Raw genomic sequence first — 22451 nt, 5'->3', positions numbered from 1 at the left:
GTGTCTGGGTAAACAAGCCCTTTGTGAGCTCAGTGAAGAGATGAGATGTTTTGACTTCCATTTTCAAGGGATTTGTTCTTCTGTCTTTGGGCTGTACCTTGCCTAGACCTGAATGGAGTTAGCTGTGACAATGCATTTCTGAGTTATTCTGACACACAACGTGAAACCTCTGCTAAAGACCCCGGTTGTGTCTACATTGGCACCCTTTTCCGGAAAAGGGATGCTAATGAGACCAGTCGGAATTGCAAATGCCGCGGGGGATTTAAATATCCCCTGCGGCATTTGCATGAACATGGCTGCCGCTTTTTTCCGGCTCGGGGTTTTGCCGGAAAAAGCGCCAGTCTAGACGGGATCTTGTGGAAAATAAACCCTTTTCCGGAAGATCACTTGAAAGTAGGAATAAGGGATCTTCCGGAAAAGGGTTTATTTTCCGCAAGATCCCATCTAGACTGGCGCTTTTCTCTGGCAAAACCCCGAGCCGGAAAAAAGCGGCAGCCATGTTCATGCAAATGCCGCGGGGGATATTTAAATCCCCTGTGGCATTTGCAATTCCGACTGGTCTCATTAGCAACCCTTTTCCAGAAAAGGGTGCCAATGTAGACACAGCCCCCATGTCCAGTGAGAGAAAGTGCTGTCAGAAGTCATCAATTCACAGTCTCTCCAATTTTCTTCAAAGATCATCTCTAGGAGGCAGTGGGGCTTGGACTGATTGGTCCCTTATATTTTTGATGGGTGACTAACGGTTAACTGGATCTTTTTGGGTAATGTCAACAGATTGGTCAGGGATGCAAACAGTGTTCCTTCTAAGATGCGCGCCTGCACGGGTACGTACCAAGAATTTGAAGCCCACCCACCTCCTCAGCAGGGTGGGCTTCTCCAGGGCAGGGCTGTGTGTGGGTGTCCGCTTCCTGCAAGGAGCATCAGGGCAGCCACAATGCGGCCCTAGCTTCAGCTCTTCCCCAGGCTGGAGCTGCAGGCCACGTGGGGAGTGGCAGCTGTTCTGGTGGCCCTGACCAGAGTCAGAACTGCATGGCAAGTGGCAGCTGTTCTGGTGGCCCTGGCTGTGGCCAAAGCGGCATAGCAGGTGACAGCTGCTCCAGCGGCCGGAGCTGCCATGGCTGCAGTGGGAAGCTGGTTCTGGCCACCTGCAGGTGCTACCACTGGATGTTACCTGGGAGTGGGACATGGCAGCAGCCAATGAGTTTGTGCTGCGCAACCTGCCAAAGACAGGTGAGAGCAGCCAGCGCCCAGAGCCCTGCTGCCCACAGTGCTGCCCACTCCAGATGAGGCCGGCAGCTTCTGGCCTTGCCCCTACCTGCCCGCTGCCACAGATACTCCCCAGAGACAGCAGCCACTAGCTCATCCTTTGCCCCGGGCCAGGGAGATCGGGACATGGGGCTGGACTGACAGCAAATGGCCCAGCACTTGGTGCTGGGAGATACATGGAAGCCTGGTAGCAAAAATAAACCATCATCAACAGATGAGCTAAGCTCCTTGGGGGCAAGAACCCCACTGCTTCTTGTCTCTCCTCTGTGTCCTGTCTAGTTCCAAGTTTGCTTTGAAACTTAATCCCTAAAATCTGTTGAGCTGATCCTCAGATGTTAATGGAAACCACATTTAACCACATCCCCTGTTCCCTGCCTACTACTCTTGCTAGTTCATCCCCTGTGCATTTCATAACCCTGCTGTGCTGAGCCATGAATCAGAGCTGAAGACACTCTGTGCTGGCTAAGGGGAAGAATAAGGCTGCCTAAAAATTGATTGTACTGGGGACAAACATTCCTGAAATCTTTCTCCTAGGCTGTGTCTAGACTGGCATGATTTTGCGCAAATACTTTTAATGGAAAAGTTTTTCCGTTAAAAGTATTTTCGCAAGAGAGCGTCTATACTGGCATGTGCCTTTGCGCAAAAGATTTGCTTTTGTGCAAAAGCATCAGTGCCAGTGTAGACGCTCTCTTGCGCAAGAAAGCTCCGATGGCCATTTTAGCCATCGGGCTTTCTTGTGCAAGAAATTAACTTGGCTGTCTACACTGGCCCTCTTGCGCAAGAATACTTGCACAAGAGGGCTTATCCCTGAGCAGGAGCGTCGGAATATTTGCACAAGAACCACTGATTTTGTACATTACAAAGTCAGTGTTCTTGCGCAAATACTCGTGGCCAGTGTAGACAGGTGGCAAGATTTTGCACAAAATCTTGCCAGTCTAGACGCACCCCTAAGGTTTGATTGCTTGGGGTTTGCATAACCAGGGCTCGACAAATCCACTTATCTACTCACCTGTGGCAAGTAGATTTCATCCGGTCGCCCCCTTCACTGGCGGTTCGCGCATGCGCAGTGCGGGGCTGGTGAGTGGTTTTCACCACAATCGTCGAGTCCTGTGCATAACCATTTACTACTGGTGTTATGTAGCAGCACAGATCTTTAAGAAAAATAGTTTATTGTTCAAACTTTGCAGGTGTACGTGTGGGGAGGAGCGGGGGTGGAGTGATGTCTTTTTACCTTATCTGTTACTGATGGCATGATACAATACATTGGCACTTAGCCATAATAATAAGGATGCTTGGATGAAAGTTCTGACTTAACATCTCTTTTTATTCTTTGTGACTGGGAAAGGGCTGCTTTGGTATTCTTTCTTCCATAACATTTAAATTATATACATCCGAACAAGCGCCTATGACCTCAATATTGGTGCACAAGACAAAACTCACTCTGCTCATGGATGGAAAATCTCAGAGTGAACACTGGATGCAACCCCATGGCCTGGGTAGCCCCATTTGCCTAAGCTTCTCACAGCCAGAAGCTGGGCCTGAACAACGGGATGTTGATCACTCAATAACTGACCTTTTTTTTTCACTCCCTCTGAAGCATCTGGCACAGGCCACTGTCAGAAGACAGGAGATGGGGTTAGGCGGACTATTGGTCTGAACCTATTACCATTGTTATGTTTACATGACAGTAAACTGTGTAGAGCCAAGTACTGTGCATAATAGGTCAACTGTTTTTCAAACTTCTTTGCACTGCATATTTTTCTGATCTTTAGTCTAAATCAAGTCTATCAAACTGTAAAAAATTATATTATATGTAAGGAAGGCTTTACTCTGAAGGTAAGCTCCTTTTCTGGTTTGGCCACAACACAAATCCCTGAAGAACATTTTTTTTTAATACATAATAATTTAACTCGTGTGTCCTGACAGATGTTTCTCATTATTTCCATCTTCCAATGGCGCCATTAAAATGAGTCAATTTTAGAGACATTTCCTGTCAAAAGGAGAAGAGGACACACCAGGGCTGATTTGGCAATAATTAAATGTATGTTAGTAGCCAACAGTGCTGACTGACATTTGTTAGTGTAGAGGCCTGTTTATTGGCCTGAGATTGTCCTTGCTGATATGTGGGCAGGAAACAGAGACACTGAATGTTGTTTCTGCCTAGGCAGATGGGTTTGTTGTTCAATAACATTTTGGGCGTATCTGTTGTTATACCATTATGGGAGTACAATGCAGAGGTGCACATTGCCTCAGCTCCTAGCTCAAGCCAAGGTCAAGCAAACAGACAAGAGGTCTTGGGAGGCAGGGGTGGTATAAGACACTAAGAAGCCAAAGAAATATCTGTCCTTGACCACTGCACAACCTCAGTCCTTACCCCTCCCATGGGATACAAAAGAGGATGAATGATGATCCTAGACTCATGACCCTCCAAAACAGAACACAACCATAAGTTGTAAGGGCTGGGACTAGGGGTGTTCACTGCAGGTATATAGGGGCCTGCTAAGGAGGAGGAGGAATATGTGGGGATAGAGGAATGAGGAACAGGGACACAGGCAAGACTTTGCAGTGTCAGAGCTGGGAAGGGGAACACACGGTAAATGCTCTGCAGCTAGACACCAAACATTGGGAAAAGGGAGATCCACCAGTATGTGAAGTGAGGGGTTAGAAGTTCTATTGGTGCATAAAACTGTAGTTGGGAGAGGAGAAGGAGAAAACTATCAGTGTACAGTATATAGATATGCTCAACTGGTGTTAAGGGCTTTGGAATATGTTTGCTTGGAATTAAACCCCAATAAACATCCCATTGCCTGTACTTTGGACTTCTGGTCTTCTGCTTTCTATCTAAGTGACAAGAACCAGGGAAGAGGGTGAGGGAAAGCCCTCTAACATTTTTGTCAATTTGAATTGCCAAAATATTGGTTTGTAGAGATTAGTAAATATGGGGGCAAAGTGAAACGCTATAAATATTTGGGATTTATACCACTGTATATCTGAAAAACCAATTGGTAGATACTTGCATGTACCAAATAGTTACGTTTTCGGAGGAGCAATGCAAAAAAACAAAGAACATGAAAACACTATTATGAGAAGTCAGAGAAAAAATATCATTTTACACAATGCCCATTAAGGTACAGATTGATCTGGATTAAGCCTAAACAAGTTTACTCTCATTCTCATTCCAGTTTTAGACAGGCACCGGAAAAGCAAAACACTACTCCACCTATGGTTTCATTTAACTGTAATTAAAATAGCAAGATTTTTTTAACTAGAGCAGGCACACTGTTATTTTCACAATAATAAGATATCGAAAAGGGATATAAGCCCTCCTACTTCAGGGTATAAACCAATTCAATAAAGAGAGTTAAGAGAAACTTCCACTATGGTCAGGTTATTCCATAGATACCCACTTCAGACTTCTTGTACCTTCCAGTCTAGAGCACATGCTACTGACTAATTTTGGGACAGGATACTGGGCTAGATGGAGCACTGATCTGATCTCATATGGAAGTTCCTAAGGCAAGTAGAATTCCAGTAAAACCTACTTGCCCTCTTTTGCACAAGAGAATATGCAAATGAGGCAAAGTGGTGAATATCGCCGTGCCTCATTTGCATACTTAATGAGCTATCATTTTTACACAGGGGGGTTTTGCGCAAAAAGGAGCCGTCTACAGAGCTCCTTTTTGCTCAAAAACCCCTTCTTGTGCAAGAGCTGTGCTGCCTGAAAATAAGCAGGAGAATGGCTCTTGCATAAGAGGGGGTTTTTGCGCAAAAACCCCTTGTGCAAAAATGGCATCTCATTAAATATGCAAATGGGGCACAGCAATATTTGCCACTTTGCCTCATTTGCATATTTTCTTGTGCAAAAGAAGGCAGTGTAGATGTAGCCCCCTTGTCTCAAGCTCTCTGCCCTGACTCCTGCACCCACTCCACACACCTAAAGCACATTTTTAGCTACTGCAACTGGGGCAGAGCACAGGATCAGTCTCGATATTTTCTCAGAAACTGCATTTCTCATTCTCATTCACTTCAATCTTTGAGTGTTTTTTCACGGTCTTTTAAATGGCATTTACATAGATACTTCACTGGCTCTCAAACAATATATATTTATTTTAAAGGCTTCATTCACACCAGGAAATATTCTGGAGTATGACATTAATGAATGGTACTTAGCATAGACAAATTCACAAAACTGTATAATTATTCTAGGTGCATTTACTGACTCAACAGAATCTCTATGGACTCCATTTAATCCCCTTCGTATCTAAGAATACAATTGTTCTGTCTCAGGATTCATCCTGGGACAGAGCTGAAGTATTTGCAATGCCACCTTTCTGTGCAGAGCTGATCCATGGAAAGACAGCTTTAAATTACTATAAAGAAGGCATGAAGGCTTTGAGGTTTTTGTTTTGTGTTTCTCAAAAGACTGCCCTACCCTATTTTTACACCAGAAGTTCAGAAAGAACTTCTGTGAGAGAGAATGTATGGGAAAGGATGCTGTCTTTCTGTTTCAAGAAAAAGTAAATGTGGTTTTGGATTGCATGAACAGAGATATAGCAGTAGGTGATGGCACTACTATACTCAGCACCGGTTAGGTCTCATGTGTTAATGTGTGTGTTAGCTTTTCCTTGCTCCAGGACAGTTACATGAAAATCTTATTGTTTCGCTTGGGAAAATTAAGGTGGGATACAGTTCCAGTGTTTGCAAGAGTACGCAAAGATCATCCCCCCCCATTCCCAGGCTGTTTACCTTGATTATGTTGAAAGACTCTGTGGACAACTAAATACCTACTATGTTTACATCATAGATAACAAAAAAGTTAAACCTGAGAGCGAAAGCATATTTTTTTTCAAAATATGTTTAATTCTGGCTAGATATGTCTACACTTACTATGGATCTATGCTGTGGCAATCAATCCACTGTAGGTCAAATTAGTGGGTCAAGTGAAGACCCGCTGTAGCTAAGTCGACTACGGATCACTCTCCCACCAACTCCATCAGAACAACAAGCATACGGTATATTGACGGGAGAAACACCCAGCATGATGTGGACACTGCAATAAGTCAACCTAAGCTACACCGATTCCAGCTACGTTATTCATGTAACTGGAATTGCGTAACGTAGGTTGACTTAACCCTTTAGAGTATACTTGCCCAGAGTTAAATATGTGCTAAGAAAAACTACACACATCTTACGAACAGTTGGGGGGAAAAAGATGTCTTTGTCAAAGACTTACCATTTTCAATTAAAGGTTAAGGCTGTTCATTAGAAATCTCCCTGGAAGGGTTCAGAGAAGTGAAGAATTTATATTTTATCAAGTTTTTTTAAAAAATACAATCCCACACCTTTTTGTCTGACCTTTCAGGCATTCAAATTAAAAATCAATAAAAGGCATAAGATCCATGGTTTATAAAGTTTCCAAGTCAGATTTGCATCTCAGAGAAGAAAATGCATATAACGTCAATAGCTGCACAGTGGCAGCATTGACGTTACAGTATTGCACTACACAAATAAATTAACTAACAGCAAACAGTTTACTATTCTGTTTCAAGGACAGTGTATTTGCTTTCAAAATCTTTTGTCCATGGTCCAAGCATCTGCAGAGCTCAGCTTGTGGGCTACATAAAGAATGCAGTATCATGTAATGTATATCCTTTGCAGTACTGTATAGCATATATACTGCAGTAACCAAGGTATCATGTTAACATTTGACACAAGACACACATTGACAACACGCTACCTGAACTTTAAGTCTAAGTCACAAGCTTGGTTTGCAGCAGAGGTTAGATAATTTTTAATCAATTTATTTTTCCAATAGCACCACCATCCTACAGCTACTCAGAAAGAAACAATCCAAAATAGTTTCTGACTGAAGAGTATCTCCTACTCTGGAACAGTTAGAACTTTAACAATATTCTCAGTTTAAGGAATAAATCACTTAATAGTTAAAGTGTCAATGGAACTGTTTATATTCTATTTTTCCATTAACAGTTTAGATGTCTAGAGGACTACTCACATTATTTTCAAGGACTGTTAACAAAACAATCATATTTAATATAATCCATAACTGTTACGAAAGCTCTAGGATAGATTAACACAAAAGACAAATGTCTACTTTTCTTTCTGGCATTTATTACGCTTATTTTTGTTACATTTCACTCAGCTTGGGTACATAAGAACATACAAATGGCCGTACTGGGTCAGACCAAAGGTCCATCTAGCCCTGTAGCCTATCTGCCAACAGTGGTCAGAGCCAAGTGCCCCGGAGGGGGTGGACCAAAGACAATGACCAAGCGATTTGTCTCATGCCATCCATCTCCAGCCTCTGACAAACAGAGGCCAGGGACATCATTCCTACCCCCTGGCTAATATCCTTTTATGGACCTAACCTCCATGAATTTATCTAGCTTCTCTTTAAACTCTGTTATAGTTCTAGCCTTCACAGCCTCTTCTGGCAAGGAGTTCCACAGGTTGACTATGCGCTGTGTGAAGAACAACTTTCTTTTATTAGTTTTAAACCTGCTATCCATTAATTTCATTTGGTGTCCTCTAGTCCTTATATTATGGGAACAAGTAAATAACTTTTCTTTATTCACCCTCTCCACACTACTCATGATTTTATATACCTCTATCATATCCCCCCTCAGTATCCCCTTTTCTAAACTGAAAAGTCTCAGTCAGTTTAGCCTCTCCTATGGGACCTGTTCCAAACCCTAATCATTTTAGTTGCCCTTTTCTGAACCCTTTCCAAGGCCAAAATATCTTGAGGTGAGGAGACCACATCTGTACACAGTACTCAAGATGTGGGTGTACCATAGTTTTATACAGGGGAAGTAAGATATTCTGTGTCTTCTTTTCTATCCCTTTCTTAATAATTCCTAACATTCTATTTGCCTTTTTGACTGCCGAAGCACACTGTGTGGACGTTTTCAGAGAACTATCCATGATAACTCCAAGATCTCTTTTCTGATTTGTCATAGCCAAATTAGCCCCCATCATACTGTACATATAGTTGGGGTTATTTTTTCCAACGCACATTACTTTACACTTATCCACATTAAACTTCATTTGCTATTGTGTTGCCCAATCACTTAGTTTTGAGAGAACTTTTTGAAGTTCTTCAGTCTGCTTCTGCCTTGACTATCTTGAACAGTTTAGTATCATCCGCAAACTTTATTACCTCACTGCTTGCCCCTTTCTCTAGATCATTTATGAACAAATTGAATAGGATTGGTCCTAGGACTGACCCTTGGGGGACACCACTAATTACCCCACTCCATTCTGAAAATTTACCATTTATTCCTACCCTTTGTTTCCTGTCTTTTAACCAGTTCTCAATCCAAGAAAGGACCTTCCCTCTTATCCCATGACAATGTAATTTACACAAGAGCCTTTGGTGAGGGACTTTGTCAAAGGCTTTCTGAAAATCTACATGTCCTATATCTACTGGATCCCCCTTGTCCGCATGTTTGTTAACCCCTTTAAAGAACTCTAAGGCTGTGTCTAGACTGGCAAGTTTTTCCGCAAAATCATCTGCTTTTGCAGAAAAACTTGCCAGCTGTCTACACTGGCCGCTTGAATTTCCGGAAAAGCACTGACGATCTCATGTAAAATCATCAGTGCTTTTCCAGAAAAACTATGCTGCTCCCGTTTGGGCAAAAGTCTTTTTCCGAAAAACTTTTGCACAAAAGGGCCAGTATAGACAGCATAGTATTGTTTTCTGCAAAAAAGCCCCGATGGCGAAAAAGGCGATCGGGGCTTTTTTGCAGAAAACCACGTCTAGATTGGCCATGGACGCTTTTCTGCAAAAAGTGCTTTTGCGGAAAAGCATTCTGCCAATCTAGATGTGCTTTTCCAAAAATGCTTTTAACGGAAAACTTTTCCGTTAAAAGCATTTTCGGAAATTCATGCCAGTGTAGACATAACCTAATAGATTAATAAGACATGATTTCCCTTTACAGAAGCTACGTTGACTTTTGCCCAACAAATTATGTTCTTCTACGTGCCTAACAATTTTATTCTTAACTATTGTTTCGACTAATTTGCCCGGTACCGATGTTAGACTTACCGGTTTGTAATTGCCAGGATCAGCTCTAGAGCCCTTTTTAAATATTGGTGTCACGTTAGCTATCTTCCAGTCAGTAGGTACGGAAGCCGATTTAAAGGATAGATTACAAACCACAGTTAGCAGTTCTGCAATTTTCCATTTGAGTTCTTTTAGAACCCTTGGGTGAATGCCATCCACTCCTAGTGATTTATTAACAAAATTAGTATTGGTCACTTACTTTTTTATATGTTCTTGGGCAAGTTAGGAGGGGCTGCTGGCATCTATCACAAGCAATGACCTGTTCAGGCTATAACGGGGAAGTGAGCTAAAATTTTGATTTTAAAAGACAGAAAAAATATTTTTTGTTCAAAGACCTTTGAGACTTTTTTTTTGCTTCCTATACATGCAAAAATGGGCACAAACACATTTTTCCCTCTTAATTTGCCTATAGTGTTAAATATCATTAACTCTTATAAAGATAATTGTACGGTGTTAAACTTCCATCTTGCAAGTGGATAAACACAGATGGCTCTCTGCACAGAGCCCATCTGACTTCAAGTCTTCTTATAGCTATAACTGAAGCATCATCTCATTAAAGTTCTGCTTTGATCCATTTTGATCCAAAGTACATACTGTAGTTTATTATCAAAAGGTATATAATTTTCTGACTAGATGCCTCTGAAGCAAAACTAGGCCTCCTTGACATTTGGTTCCAAACTTGCTTTAATCCTGCTTAATAACTTCAAAGATAACCTGAAAACCATTGTTTGAACAAATGGTGTCACTGTAGGATTATATAGTAATTGTCCAGAATAGCAAGTGATTGTTTTTCCCTTGCTATTTGAGACATACAGTGTATAAATTACTTATTACACACACTGCTAGTAAAAGTGATCTGGCTATAGCAAGGCCTTTGCCTTTTTAACAAGTAAAGAATCCTCTCACTACCTCCACTTTCTTTCCTTCCTCCTGTAGCTGTCACCCCTCATTCCCCAGCACACATCCCCACTGCTTTCCCTACAATACTCCCAACCCTCATACACCCATCCCACTTTTCCCATCACATACCTACTCGAGAGGTCAGTGGTTAACAGTGATAGAAATGTAGCCGTGTTAGTCTGGGGTAGTTGAAGCAAAATGCAGGACAATGTAGCACTTTAAAGACTAACAAGATGGTTTATTAGATGATGAGCTTTCGTGGGCCAGACCCACTTCCTCAGATCAAATAGTGGAAGAAAGTAGTCACAACCATATATACCAAAGGATACAATTAAAAAAATGAACAAATATGAAAAGGACAAATCACATTGCAGAACAGGAGGGGGATGCGGGGGAGGAAGGAAGGTAAGTGTCTGTGAATTGATGATATTAGAGATAGGGAGAGTGGGATGTTTGTGAGTTAATGATAAGCATCCCCCTTCCCAAGCGATGCTTACGGGTTACCCATTGCTCCTGGCCCGGCCAGGGCAGCCCTCTGCCCACAGGATCCGGGTTAACTGATTAACTGGGCTTTCACACGCTAATGACTCCCCCTGCCTCCCCCCCAGTGCTTGCCCTCTCCCAGCACGTCTCAGCCATCCCCCGACAGCTCCATGCGCCCAGCAACTCACTGCTCAGTCCAATGCCCCGCCTGGCGCCTGGCAACCTCTGCGCCCCACTAGAGCCCCATCCCTCGCCTGCCCCAGCCCCGCCGCTCTCCCGCACGCCGCGCCCAGCCCTCCCCGCGTGGCGGACCCCGGCTAGTTCCGCTTCCCTGGCAGGGGCGGAGCGGCGCCTCTAGCTATATAGCGCCGGTGCCGGGCCATGCGGCGCTGCTGAGTGGCTGGGCCTGGCGAGCGCCGGCTCCTCCTGCGCGCACGTGCCTGGCCGGGGGCCCCTGTGACGATCCCCCAGCCCGGGCTGCCGCTCCGCGCCCGCTCAGGCGGCGCCCGCCCTACCGGGGCCGCAGCCATCAGCCGAGGGGAGCGGCGCCTGCCGGGAGAGCGGTGAGAGAAGCCAGGGGTCGCCCTGCAGCCTTTTTACAAGCTGCCCCCTCTCCTCGGGGGGGGAGCGAGGGGCACGTGGCTTAGCCCCCCGCGGTTACTGCGACGCTCGGTCCTAGAGCATCCTGGGCAGCCGCTGGTGCCAGGGACGTTGGTTTTCACTTGACACGGATCAGACCGTTGGGGTTGGCCCGGCCGATCACTTACTGGCCAATTTGGGCGTCTTCTTGCCCACAAAACAACGTGCTTCTCCAAGCGCACAGCGGCCTGCCGTCCGCAAATAGTGCTACGTGGTCCTGTGTTCTGCTTCAGTGCCTGGTCTGTAACTGTTCTGTTAGTCTTTAAAGTGCTCCATAGTCCTGTATTTGGTGTCAGCTACACCAGACTAACACGGCTACATCTCTATCACTGGTCTGTCACTGACAAGCATATTGGAAATTGGGGCTGTTTCACGTGAGGGTATAGGTCTGGGGACCCAATAGGAGAGCCTCTCCTCTTACAATTGTGCTTCCGAAGTCAATAGTGGTGATTACAAAAGCCCAGTCTGCTTTTAGTGTGAATTCTGTGACACTTGCTTGGAATGAGCTGTGTACTGGCTAGAATATTCATGGAAGACCAAGATGTGTGCGTGACCAGTAGAAGCTTGTTGGAAAGCTTGGATTTTTTTTAGTGATAGAAATGTAGCCGTGTTAGTCTGGTGTAGCTGAAACAAAATACAGGATTATGTAGCACTTTAAAGACTAACAAGATGGTTTATTAGATGAGCTCATCATCTAATAAACCATCTTGTTAGTCTTTAAAGTGCTACATAGTCCTGTATTTGGATTTTTTTTGACAGTTTTTGTAGTATGAATCCACTTGTACCTACACTTGACCATTTACCTGGAACTGTCTTTCTCCCTAGAAAACTAAATGTAACTGCTGACTTTTTCTGAATGTTCATCTATTTAAAAAAATTAGATCCAGCTATGTTGCTCAGGAGTGTGAAAGTAATATGCCCCGACCATGTTTCCTATAAGATATGTGGATGGGCGTTTCTGCGGCTGCACAGGAGAGGTTTAGATGATGCCCTACTGATGAGCAAGAGTACCCTCAATTAGACTTTTTTTTTTTTTTAAACTGGTGGTGGACATTCACACATGCCTCAGTACGCATAAACATTTATTCTATGCATGAACAGAAAAGATTGTTCCCGGGGGGGCAATGTTCCCTCTAATGTCATTAGGTCACTTTAAGTTCCTATGTGGACAGTGACCTAGCTACTGTCTCTTAAGGTGTTAGAATAACAATTCTGTCAAAAGAACCCATCCTGTTGCTGTAACACCTCTACCCTGAGGTGCTACATGGCACTGCTGTAGCTGAGCCAGGGTAGCGTTTTAAATGCAGACATTTCCATGAGGCCAGACACCATGAAGGTAGTTGCCTTGTTCTATTTTATTTATATAATGTACATGCAGATTTTTTTTTAAACTGTCACAGTCTTTGCAAGCTTTCCTGCACTAACTTCTACCTATATTGAAATAGTAAGACAGACTCAGGCTTTTCTGCTCTTAAAGCTTGTATTCCAGCAATGAAAAAAACAAGTTCATTTTTATTGGGGTGAAAGGTAAGAGTCATAGCCAAGAAATGGCAGCCTTTATGGCCCTTGCATTCAAAGTCTACTTTAGTCATTGGCGTGTTGAGTCCTTGAGCAAGTCAGAACTCGTACTCTGTCTATCTGGTCTCTGAAGTTTGGTATTAGTACTTATTTTGCAGGAGTCTTGTGACTTAATCTGTATTTGAAAAGTCCATTGAGGGTCTTGGATAGAAGACTCCTAGGCTGTGTCTAGACTGGCAAGTTTTTCCGCAAAAGCAAAAAACTTGCCAGCTGTCTACACTGGCCGCTTGAATTTCTGCAAGAACACTGACGATCTCATGTAAGAAATCAGTGCTTCTTGTGGAAATACTATGCTGCTCCCGTTTGGGCAAGAGTCCTTTTGCGCAAAAAGGCCAGTGTAGACAGCTCAGATTTGTTTTGCACAAAAAAGCCCCGATTGCGAAAATGGCGATCGGGGCTTTTTTGTGCAAAAGCACGTCTAGATTGGCACAGATGCTTTTTTGCAAAAAGTGCTTTTGTGGAAAAGCGTCTGTGCCAATCTAGACTCTCTTTTCCGCAAATGCTTTTGACAAAACTTTTCCGTTAAAAGCATTTGCGGAAAATCATGCCAGTCTAGACGTAGCCCTAAATTTCTTTGGATTTGCACTATGAATGAGTGATTGCTATTTTTAAACAATTTCTTGTTTTTTATTGAAGGGCACCAATCACTTACCAATTTTTCTGAATTTGCAGGAATAAGTAAGATTATAATAAGGGCCCAGACTCCAGAAAAAATAAAAAGAGGAGTAAAGAAAAATATTTAAGGGTCTGTTCAAGAGCGTCTGGCAGTCCAGATTTGGACTATCGACTAAATGATGGCTGAGGTTTAATTAGGTATTCTTAAATCTAGCATTACTCTTGTTGGTCAGCATACTTATAACTCTTCTCTTCAAAAAACTTTTCCTTGTTTTGCCCTTGTGTTCCCAGTTTATGATAAATCTAATCAATAGGCTGGAATGAAAATGGACATGTAATCAGTTTTTTGGTTGATATGACTTCTTACACATTTAGTGCAGCATAGCGATAACACATCCAAGTTCCACACTAGTGAAACTCATTACTTCTCTTCATAGTGATTCTCTTCATTCAGACACTTCTAGATCAAAGACTAAACTACAAAGTCCTGTGTAGATAATTATTCTGAGATTAGTCCTTACTAAGTGTACAATCTCAGAACCTTTTTATCTTGAAATAATAGTAGCTAATTACATATGCTGTTGGGGATTTCTTCTATTCCATAATATTCAGCCTAGTACTAGCCAGATCTTTCTAAAATTGAATCACATTCATAAGTGTAAATAACTAATTGACACAATACTTGTCAGCTGTCAGATAGATAAAGGGATGTAGGAATAGACCTTTCAGAATGTTCTTTATAAATCCATGGATATCACAGCACTATAGACAGGATGTAGAACAACTGTTCTTATAACTTTTTTTTTCTGTGAATTTATACTCTCTGCATGTTGAGTTGCTTTCCACTCGCTCCTTTATCATCTATCTCCAAAAATATGGATGAAATATTTGTAATTACATGTTAGGAATGTTTAAATTCTTCTGTAGATCTCCTTTCATTCAAAAAAATGAGGAAGGGAATACTTTGCCAGGACAACTCTTAACTCTGCTTATTTTTCATTTTTAAAAAGTACTATGCTGAACATATGGCTAGCAGTATCATTAACCAATAGATGTAGATATCTGAATTTCTAACTAGTCTAAGTCTTTAATACAGTATTTTCTAAGTTGGTTCATTTGCCCAGAATTAATCCTTCCCCCTTATGAAACAGGCTTTACACTGATCTGCAGATTTGTTTTAGTGAGTAGTTTTAGTTGAAAATGTTGCCTTTGTGGGGTATTTATTGTGCCAGCCACTTAAAACACATAGGCTGTGTCTACACTGCACCCCTTTTCCGGAAAAGGGATGCAGATTAGACACTTCGGAATTGCAAATCCGCGGGGGATTTAAATATCCCCCGCAGCATTTGCATTTACATGGCTGCCGCTTTTTTCCTGCTTGGGGATAAGCGGGAGAAAAGCGCCAGTCTAGACGCATTCTCCGGAAAATAAGTCCTTTTCCGGAGGATTTCTTATTCCTACTTGAAAGAAATCCTCCGGAAAAGGGCTTATTTTCCGGAGAATGCGTCTAGACTGGCGCTTTTCTCCGGCTTATCCCCAAGCCGGAAAAAAGCGGCAGCCATGTAAATGCAAATGCCGCGGGGGATATTTAAATCCCCCGCGGATTTGCAATTCCGACTCGTCTCATTAGCATCCCTTTTCTGGAAAGGGATGCCAATGTAGACATAGCCATAATGTACTTGGCTGCATCCTATAAATTAAATCTGGGGCTTCCTTTAAAAATTTGTATTGGCAAAAAAAGACAACTATTTTAATGTCTTTTTTCCTTTTCTACTTAGGTATACATATCGTAACATATTATCTGTTTATTGGAGACTTCTTATTCCACAGTAACCAATAAGCAAGTGAACCATGAGGACAAATCCTGCCATTCAAGCTGCCATCGACCTCACAGCAGGTGCAGCAGGTAATAATGGAGAACTCTATTTTCAGAGTCTCTAAGAATCTGATACAAACAAGTTTGTGCTTTTAAAGGAATAGTCTCTCAAGTGTAAACGGTCATCTGATTGCTAACGATAGAGGTTTGTCAGCTTGTAATTCGTATTACTACTTGAATCTGTAGAAAGAGGCACATCTTCCACATTTGGAAAAAAAGTTGAGATGAAGGGACTGATCTAGCCCACTGTTGCAAACATCTGATAGGTTAATATCACTCCACTGAAATCAATACCAACAAGTAAATATGTAACCTCTTTCAGACTAATAATTTTCTAAAGTAGGGTTGAGTACATCAAATGTGTATTTTCATGCTCACATGAGTGTCAAATGTCAGTCACAAAGTTTTGCAATGAAGGCAAACACCATGTGCAAGCAAAGTGATTGAGATAAAGCTTCAGTCCTAGAAACTCTAACTGAAAAGGGCAGAAAGCTATCTTAAAGGGTTATCTCTTTAATCAACATTCAGAAAGTCTCTTTGGACCGTGAGGAAAGAAGGATATTCTGAATTATGTAACATAAGGTTCACTTAAGTTGTTCCTCTACTTAGCCACAAATTCTCAATTTTTATAACCCATAAAATATGGTAAAGGATGAAACATTAGGAGAAAAATTTGTTGTGAGTCACAAAGAGGATAGAAAATGCATAACTCTGTACTGCTTCTAAACACTGCTGGTGCTCTAAATATTCAACACAGCCATCTAATCACATCTCTTCCATATTGAAGTCTAGCTAATTCAGTGAATGTCTACACAGCAAAGAACCCACAGCTAGCTTGTGCCAGCAAACTTGGGCACATGGGGATCAAGCTGTAGGGCTCTTTCATGGCTGTGTGGGTATTTGCATTCAGGCTAGACAATAGGCTATAGGAGCCTGAGAGGTGGGAAGGTCCCAGAAAGATGGTGGCACATAGGGGAACAGGTACAGCTACCATTATCCAGGGATATGCTCCTTTAAAATCATTCAGGGTTTCTACGAAGCTACTCCCCCTTGACTCTGTCCAGGTATATTTGTTTTGTTGACTTGTGGCTATTTAGAATATAACACATTTGAAAGCCTCCACACAAAGGCCATCTTGGCTGCTGGAAAGGAGAGTGACCCTTCTGTTTGTTTCCCATTACCTCATCGCCACCTCAGAGCAGCCTATTTCTGTTGGTCTACCCTTTCACCTTGCTTCTGTGGCCTGATATGATTCACAAGCATCTGTTGCTGTCCCAGAGTAGTACAGTGAAATTACTGTTTTTTTTGTTTTTTTTTTTTTTTTTCCCGCTTCTATTGATAACTCACATTATGTAGCAACAGCAAAAACTCACATTTCTGGTCAGCGTCATAGGCACTGGAGAAGTCTGTCTTTAGACTTGGGATAATAAATTGCTGAATGTAGGGTCCTATTAGCTGTCATGAGGGCTAGCAAACCTTTCTTTCATTTAAAGGGACGTGTCAAACGTGATTGCATTTCTCTCCCTCCTTTTTCCCCCCTCCAGCCCCAAGGCTGTAACAAGGGCGCAACATAATCAGGGGCACAAAGATGCAATAATTAAAAATAATCTGCAAAAGTAAAGAGCACAATGCATGCTTACCTCAGGAGAAGGGGAGGCAAATACAGGCAGTCCCCGAGTTACGCGGATCCGACTTACGTTGGATCCGCAGTTACGAACGGGGCCCTCCCTCTCCCTGGTCTCCAGCAGACCAGGGAGAGGAAGCAAAGCGGCGGAACACGCGGGCAGCGAACAGGGCTGTCCGCTGCCCGCGTGCTCCACGGCTTTGCTCTGCTTTGCTCCCCGTCCCTCTGGTCTGCAGCTGGCTGTCTGGGCTGTCAGCTGGCCGCGTGCTCCGCGGCTTTGCTCTGCTTTGCCCCCCGTCCCCCTGGTCTGCAGACCAGAGGGACGGGGAGCAAAGCAGAGCAAAGCAGAGCAAAGCCGCGGAGCACGCAGTCAGCTGACCATCTGGGCTGTCAGCTGACCGCGTGCTCTGCGGCTTTGCTCTGCTTTGCTCCCCGTCCCCCTGGTCTGCAGACCAGGGGGACGGGGGGGCAAAGCAGAGCAAAGCCGCGGAGCACGCAGGCAGCGGAAAGCTCAGACGCGTCTGGGCTGTCCACTGCCCGTGTGTTCCGCCGCTTTTCTCCCCGTCCCCTTGGTCTGCAGACCGGGGGGGGGGGGGGTGGGAGAGCAAAGCAGAGCAAAGCCACGGACCCCGAGGGCAGCAGGACAGCCATGGCGCGTCTGGGCTGTCCCGCTGCCCCCGTGCTCCGCGGCTTTGCTCCGGACACCTGTGGTACAGCAGCTGGGGCGCTGCCGGTTGGTCCAGAAGCGCCGAGGAGCGGCGGCGCAACTGGACCAACCCAGCAGCACCCCAGCTGCTCTGCCCCAGGCGTCCCCAAGTCAGCCGCTGCTGAAACTGACCAGTGGCTGACTACTGGAAGCCCCTGCCCTGGGCTTCCTGGAATCAGCCGCTGATGAGTTTCAGTAGCAGCTGACTTGGGGATGCCTGGGGTTCTTAAGTTGAATCTGTATGTAAGTCAGAACTGGCGTCCAGATTCAGCCGCTGTTGAAACTGATCAGTTTCAGCAGCGGCTGAATCTGGACGCCAGTTCCGACTTACATACAGGTTCAACTTAAGAACAGTCCCTATCTTGTACGTAACCCGGGGACTGCCTGTAATTAATATTTTCCTCCAGGAGCAAAAATGTCTAGTTACAGCGTTGTCCAACCCCACTGCATATAACAGTCAGGGAAATCTGCGTATTTCCTGTTGGTAAACAGAAGAGCATGTTTATTCCTCTTTAGGTTGCAACTCAAGTATTAACTTCAAACAGGATGAAGACGTGCAAGCTTTTAAATTTCTCAATATTTGAATACAGCCACTCTCTGAGTTACAGACTAGTTGCAGACCAACACTTGGTCTGTAACTCGAACTGTTCGTAATTCGGACCCATTTCGTTACACGCGACTGCACTGTTCGTAAGCGTGGGTCATGTTCGTAACTCGGGGACCGCCTTTACGACCGCTTCATGGGAGCTTTGGTCGTAAGTGCGAACGGTCATAACTCGACCGTTCACAACTCGGAGAGTGGCTGTATTTAAAACCCTTCATAAATTGTTCTAGCTTTGCTTACTCTATCCGCTTTAATCCTCCTTTGTTTTAATAGGCTGCTGCTGCTGTTCCTTTCCTTCCTCATCTTCTGGTATCTCCTTTATTTCCCCTCTTTTTGCAAGCTCATTATCTATACCTAGCTCTTGGATCCTACTGCTGTGCTGCAATTGAATCTCTGCCCTTCTACATAAGCTGACTTCAGTGTTTACAAGGCTAATAAACCAATTAACAGAAGATATTGCAGTGATCCAAATAGCCAGTCCCTTGTCAAGTGTTTTTGCAATGCTTGTTTTCCCTCTGGAGATTCTTTGGTCAAATCAACTCCTTTTCTTCTGGGATAAATAAAATCTAAAGTACGTTTTCCTTCAGTGAGTCACAGTGCTGTGTAGAAGGTCTTCTTCTCTTACACCAGGATTCAAACTATACTTGGCATCTCTAAGACATTCCTGTTGATAAGCAGGGTTTTCCTAGTTGCCATTACCTCAACTCACAGTTCCCCTGTTCCAGATTCCCATTGCCATGTTCTGTTTTCACTTCTCTCCAAGGATACCGTCTCCTTGGCCTCTTCCAGCAGTCATCAGCCAAGCTAATTCCAGACAGTATTCCTGGCTCCTCTGCGATGTGCCACCACCAGTTTCTCTCTAGATTAGTGGCTGCTCTCTTTTCCAGCCTCACCTCTCTTCAACAGAACCCATTATAGGCACCTGACCCAGCTGTCTCAGAAGGAAGCCACATCTGCCCCAGCCAGTGTTCTTCCTTCAATGTCCTGTAGTGTAGACCGTGCCTAAAGCCAAGTTAAGCTACTTTGACTTCAGCTATGTAATTAACATAACTGAAGTTGCACATCTTTATTCGACTTTAGCCCTCAGAGTAGACGTACCCTAAGTGTTCTAAATCATGCTTTGACCTTTTCATTTGGTTCTTTGTAACTTTAAAAAAAAAAAGCCAGTACCATCATTGATATCACAAATATTGAGATGGGCCTAATTATGTTAGCTGTGAACTTTTCAGATTCTATTTATTGCATATTTGTTTTCCCACAAAACAGGCTTGCTTCACTGTTGCATATTCACTCCTATGACCAGCCAGGGGCTGTTGTGTTGACACTCTGTTTCCTCAGGTGGGACTGCATGTGTGCTAACCGGCCAGCCTTTTGACACAGCTAAGGTGAAGATGCAGACGTTTCCCAGCCTGTATAGAGGACTCATAGAGTGTATTGTGAAGACCTATAAACAAGTTGGATTGCGAGGATTCTATAAAGGGACCACCCCAGCACTTGTAGCCAACATAGCAGAAAACTCAGTCCTGTTCATGTGCTATGGGTTTTGCCAGCAGATTGTGAGGGCACTTGTTGGATTAGACAAGAAAGCAAAACTGAGGTTGGTAACAAATTGTGATCTCCAGAATATTGTACAACTAGCTGTCGAGCAAATACTGATGCAGTGTTTTTTAAAATGAAATGCAATCTCTTTACCATTATGCCATTCTCGTCACTGCACCAGTGCTAACAAGGAGTATAGCCATGGGTGGGCTGAGGCCCACCTGCTTAGTATCCTGGCACATCTGCCAGCCTTGGCTCTGCTTCAGGCCCTGCATTTTCCCTGTGCCCCAAAAGGGACTCTGAGCCCTTTTTTTTTTTTTAAGCTGCCTACAATTGGTTGGGACCTGTGGGTATGGCCATGTTGACTCTGAGGCTAATCCTCCACTGGAAGGAGGGTGGTTGAGTTATTGGGTGGCCTGGTGGCAGTGGAAGAGATTCTCAAAAGAGGTAGGCCTGCTGCCTCAGAGGCAGACCCAGTATGGTGCTGGGAGCTGAGTGCACTGGAGAGCTTCATCTTCTTCTGGAGCTGTTTGCCTCTGGGGGTGGGGGGGAGCCCTGGCCAGAGCATCCATCATCTCCAGCAAGCCTGAGTGGAAGGGAGGTGGCCCCCTCAATCCTTCCTGACCATCCAAAGTCGGGGCCCACTCAGATGTCCCATCCTGGCCATGCAACAGGTGCTAACTTTGTTACACAAGACTGTCTCACCAGTTATGGTATATTTTATAAGAACAGATTGCTGGTTGGTATAGGGTAGTGCCCATTACCCAAAAAAGACTGTGTAATATGCATTGGTTCTTCAGACAGTATGATATATGAGGGTTAGGGGGAGAATTCTGTATGTTTTCTTAAAAAAAAAAATCTCCAGGTGTAATACTTGTGCAAAAAGAGAGGGGCTGAAACTACTGGAGTATTGCATGTTATAACTCCTGCATCATCTTCATCCATGCATGGACCACAATGATGGCCAGTGTGGTTTGTGAGGTGGCTTAATACTGTCTCAACTATCCTTCCCTCCAGAGCAATAACGATGCTGAATAGCACTCACTTATTCATTACTAGCAGACTTACTCAGTGTTGGCTGGGTCCTTCAGGGCAAGGGACTGGGTGGTGTGGGGGGTGCAGGACTCGGGGCAAGGCTTTGGGGATGGGGGGAGGGGAGTGCAGGATGCTAGGGGCTCTGTGTGCGTGAGGGTTGGGGAATGAGAAGGGGCTCAGGGCAGGGGGCCCCATCTGGCACAGGCCTCTTCCTCCTCCCCCCACCAGCACTGTGGTCGAGGGGAGAAGGGTGTAGGGTAGAGGGACTGCTTGGTGTGCTGGCAGCTGGACACTCCCTTGGTGGTACAGCTGCCTCCAGTGGACACTCCACAGAACAGCTCTTCACTGTGGGGTCACTGCCCCCAGTGACCACCATTCTTCTATCATGTCCCTCTGAAGGACAGGAAAATTGTCCTTTTTCCTGGGTCTTTTCGTTGTTTTGACACAACCAAACCCTGACCTTGCTTTAAGTTAGGAGGAGCAGAAGCTGCATATCAAACTTGGTGGCCTTAGCTCTTACTCCTGAGGTGGAGTTCTTGAACAAACGGACTCATAGACAGAGGCACTCTAAAATATATTGAGAATTCAGTGTTCTGGCTTCACTGATAAACCATTTTTAAAAAGGGATGCTGAGGAAAAGCTCTTGGTTGTGATTCTGAATACTATGTCTCTCTTTTAATACTTGTAAACTATCAAAAGTAAAACCGGAAAAATCAGTGTAAATGGTATCTTTCTCTCCGGTCAGGATTTAGAAAGTAAACAGACACTTGTGGATTCAACTTTTAAGGAAGGATATGAGAACATACTTAGATTGAGGCAGTTAACATTTGTCCTTATCAGCAGCACTCCATCTGGTAATTATAACTAACTACAGAAGAAGGTGGAGGGAACTTACACTACATCATTAAGGACTAAAAAAGGAGTATTTTAGAAGTAATTACAAAGGATAAAGATTAGACAATTTACACATCACAAGATCATAGTTGTCTCTTGGTGATAGTCAGCATCTGTCTAGTATATCACTAGTCAAATGGATTTTGAAATCACTAAGGAGAACATACTAATATCACTAGTCAAATGGATTTTGAAATCACTAAGGAGAACATGCTAATAATGAGGAAATTATGGGTTAATTGAAGAGTAGAAGAATATGTAATACTTGAGCCCTCAACATTTTAAGTGCATTATCAATCAGCTCTTATTCCATAGCGTGTTGTACTAAATACAGAATGGCACTCTACTGGTTGTGGTTGTGATTGATTGATTGATTTTTTTTTTTTTTTTTTTTAAAGGGGTAAAGAGTGAGATGACCTAAGATTGAGTGTCTGGAAGGCAATGGGACATTCAGTGCAGAGTCCTTAGTACTGGAATTCACTATTTAATTAGTTCACCAGAATCTGAGTCTATTGACTTCTGTTCACTGTGGGCCAGATTAACGGGACCATTTATGTGGTATTTGTTGCTCAAAGATTCTGAGGGATGACAGTGAAAGTGATTAGAGGG

The 22451-nt window shown here is 43.8% G+C and overlaps 1 protein-coding gene across 4 annotated transcripts in view; it reads left to right on the top strand.

Moving 5' to 3' along the window:
• Positions 1–22451, top strand: part of SLC25A15 (solute carrier family 25 member 15) — a 48982-nt gene that overhangs the window by 3618 nt on the left and 22913 nt on the right. The window contains exons 1-4 of one of the 4 annotated variants that reach the window (XM_075919114.1): positions 11107–11295; positions 13622–13762; positions 15343–15470; positions 19713–19971. In XM_075919114.1, the coding sequence (XP_075775229.1) occupies positions 15416–15470; positions 19713–19971 (314 nt within the window). In that variant the 5' untranslated portion in view covers positions 11107–11295; positions 13622–13762; positions 15343–15415. Of the gene's footprint in view, positions 1–11106; positions 11296–11338; positions 11611–13621; positions 13763–15342; positions 15471–19712; positions 19972–22451 lie in introns of those variants that run through there. The other 3 variants (XM_006124914.3, XM_006124915.4, XM_006124918.4) reach the window with 3 other exon arrangements.

This window comes from Pelodiscus sinensis, chromosome 1 (assembly GCF_049634645.1).
Source record: "Pelodiscus sinensis isolate JC-2024 chromosome 1, ASM4963464v1, whole genome shotgun sequence".
NCBI lineage: Eukaryota > Metazoa > Chordata > Testudines > Trionychidae > Pelodiscus > Pelodiscus sinensis.
The sequence above is the reverse complement of the archived record's forward strand: the minus strand, read 5'-3'. Positions and strand labels throughout refer to the sequence as shown.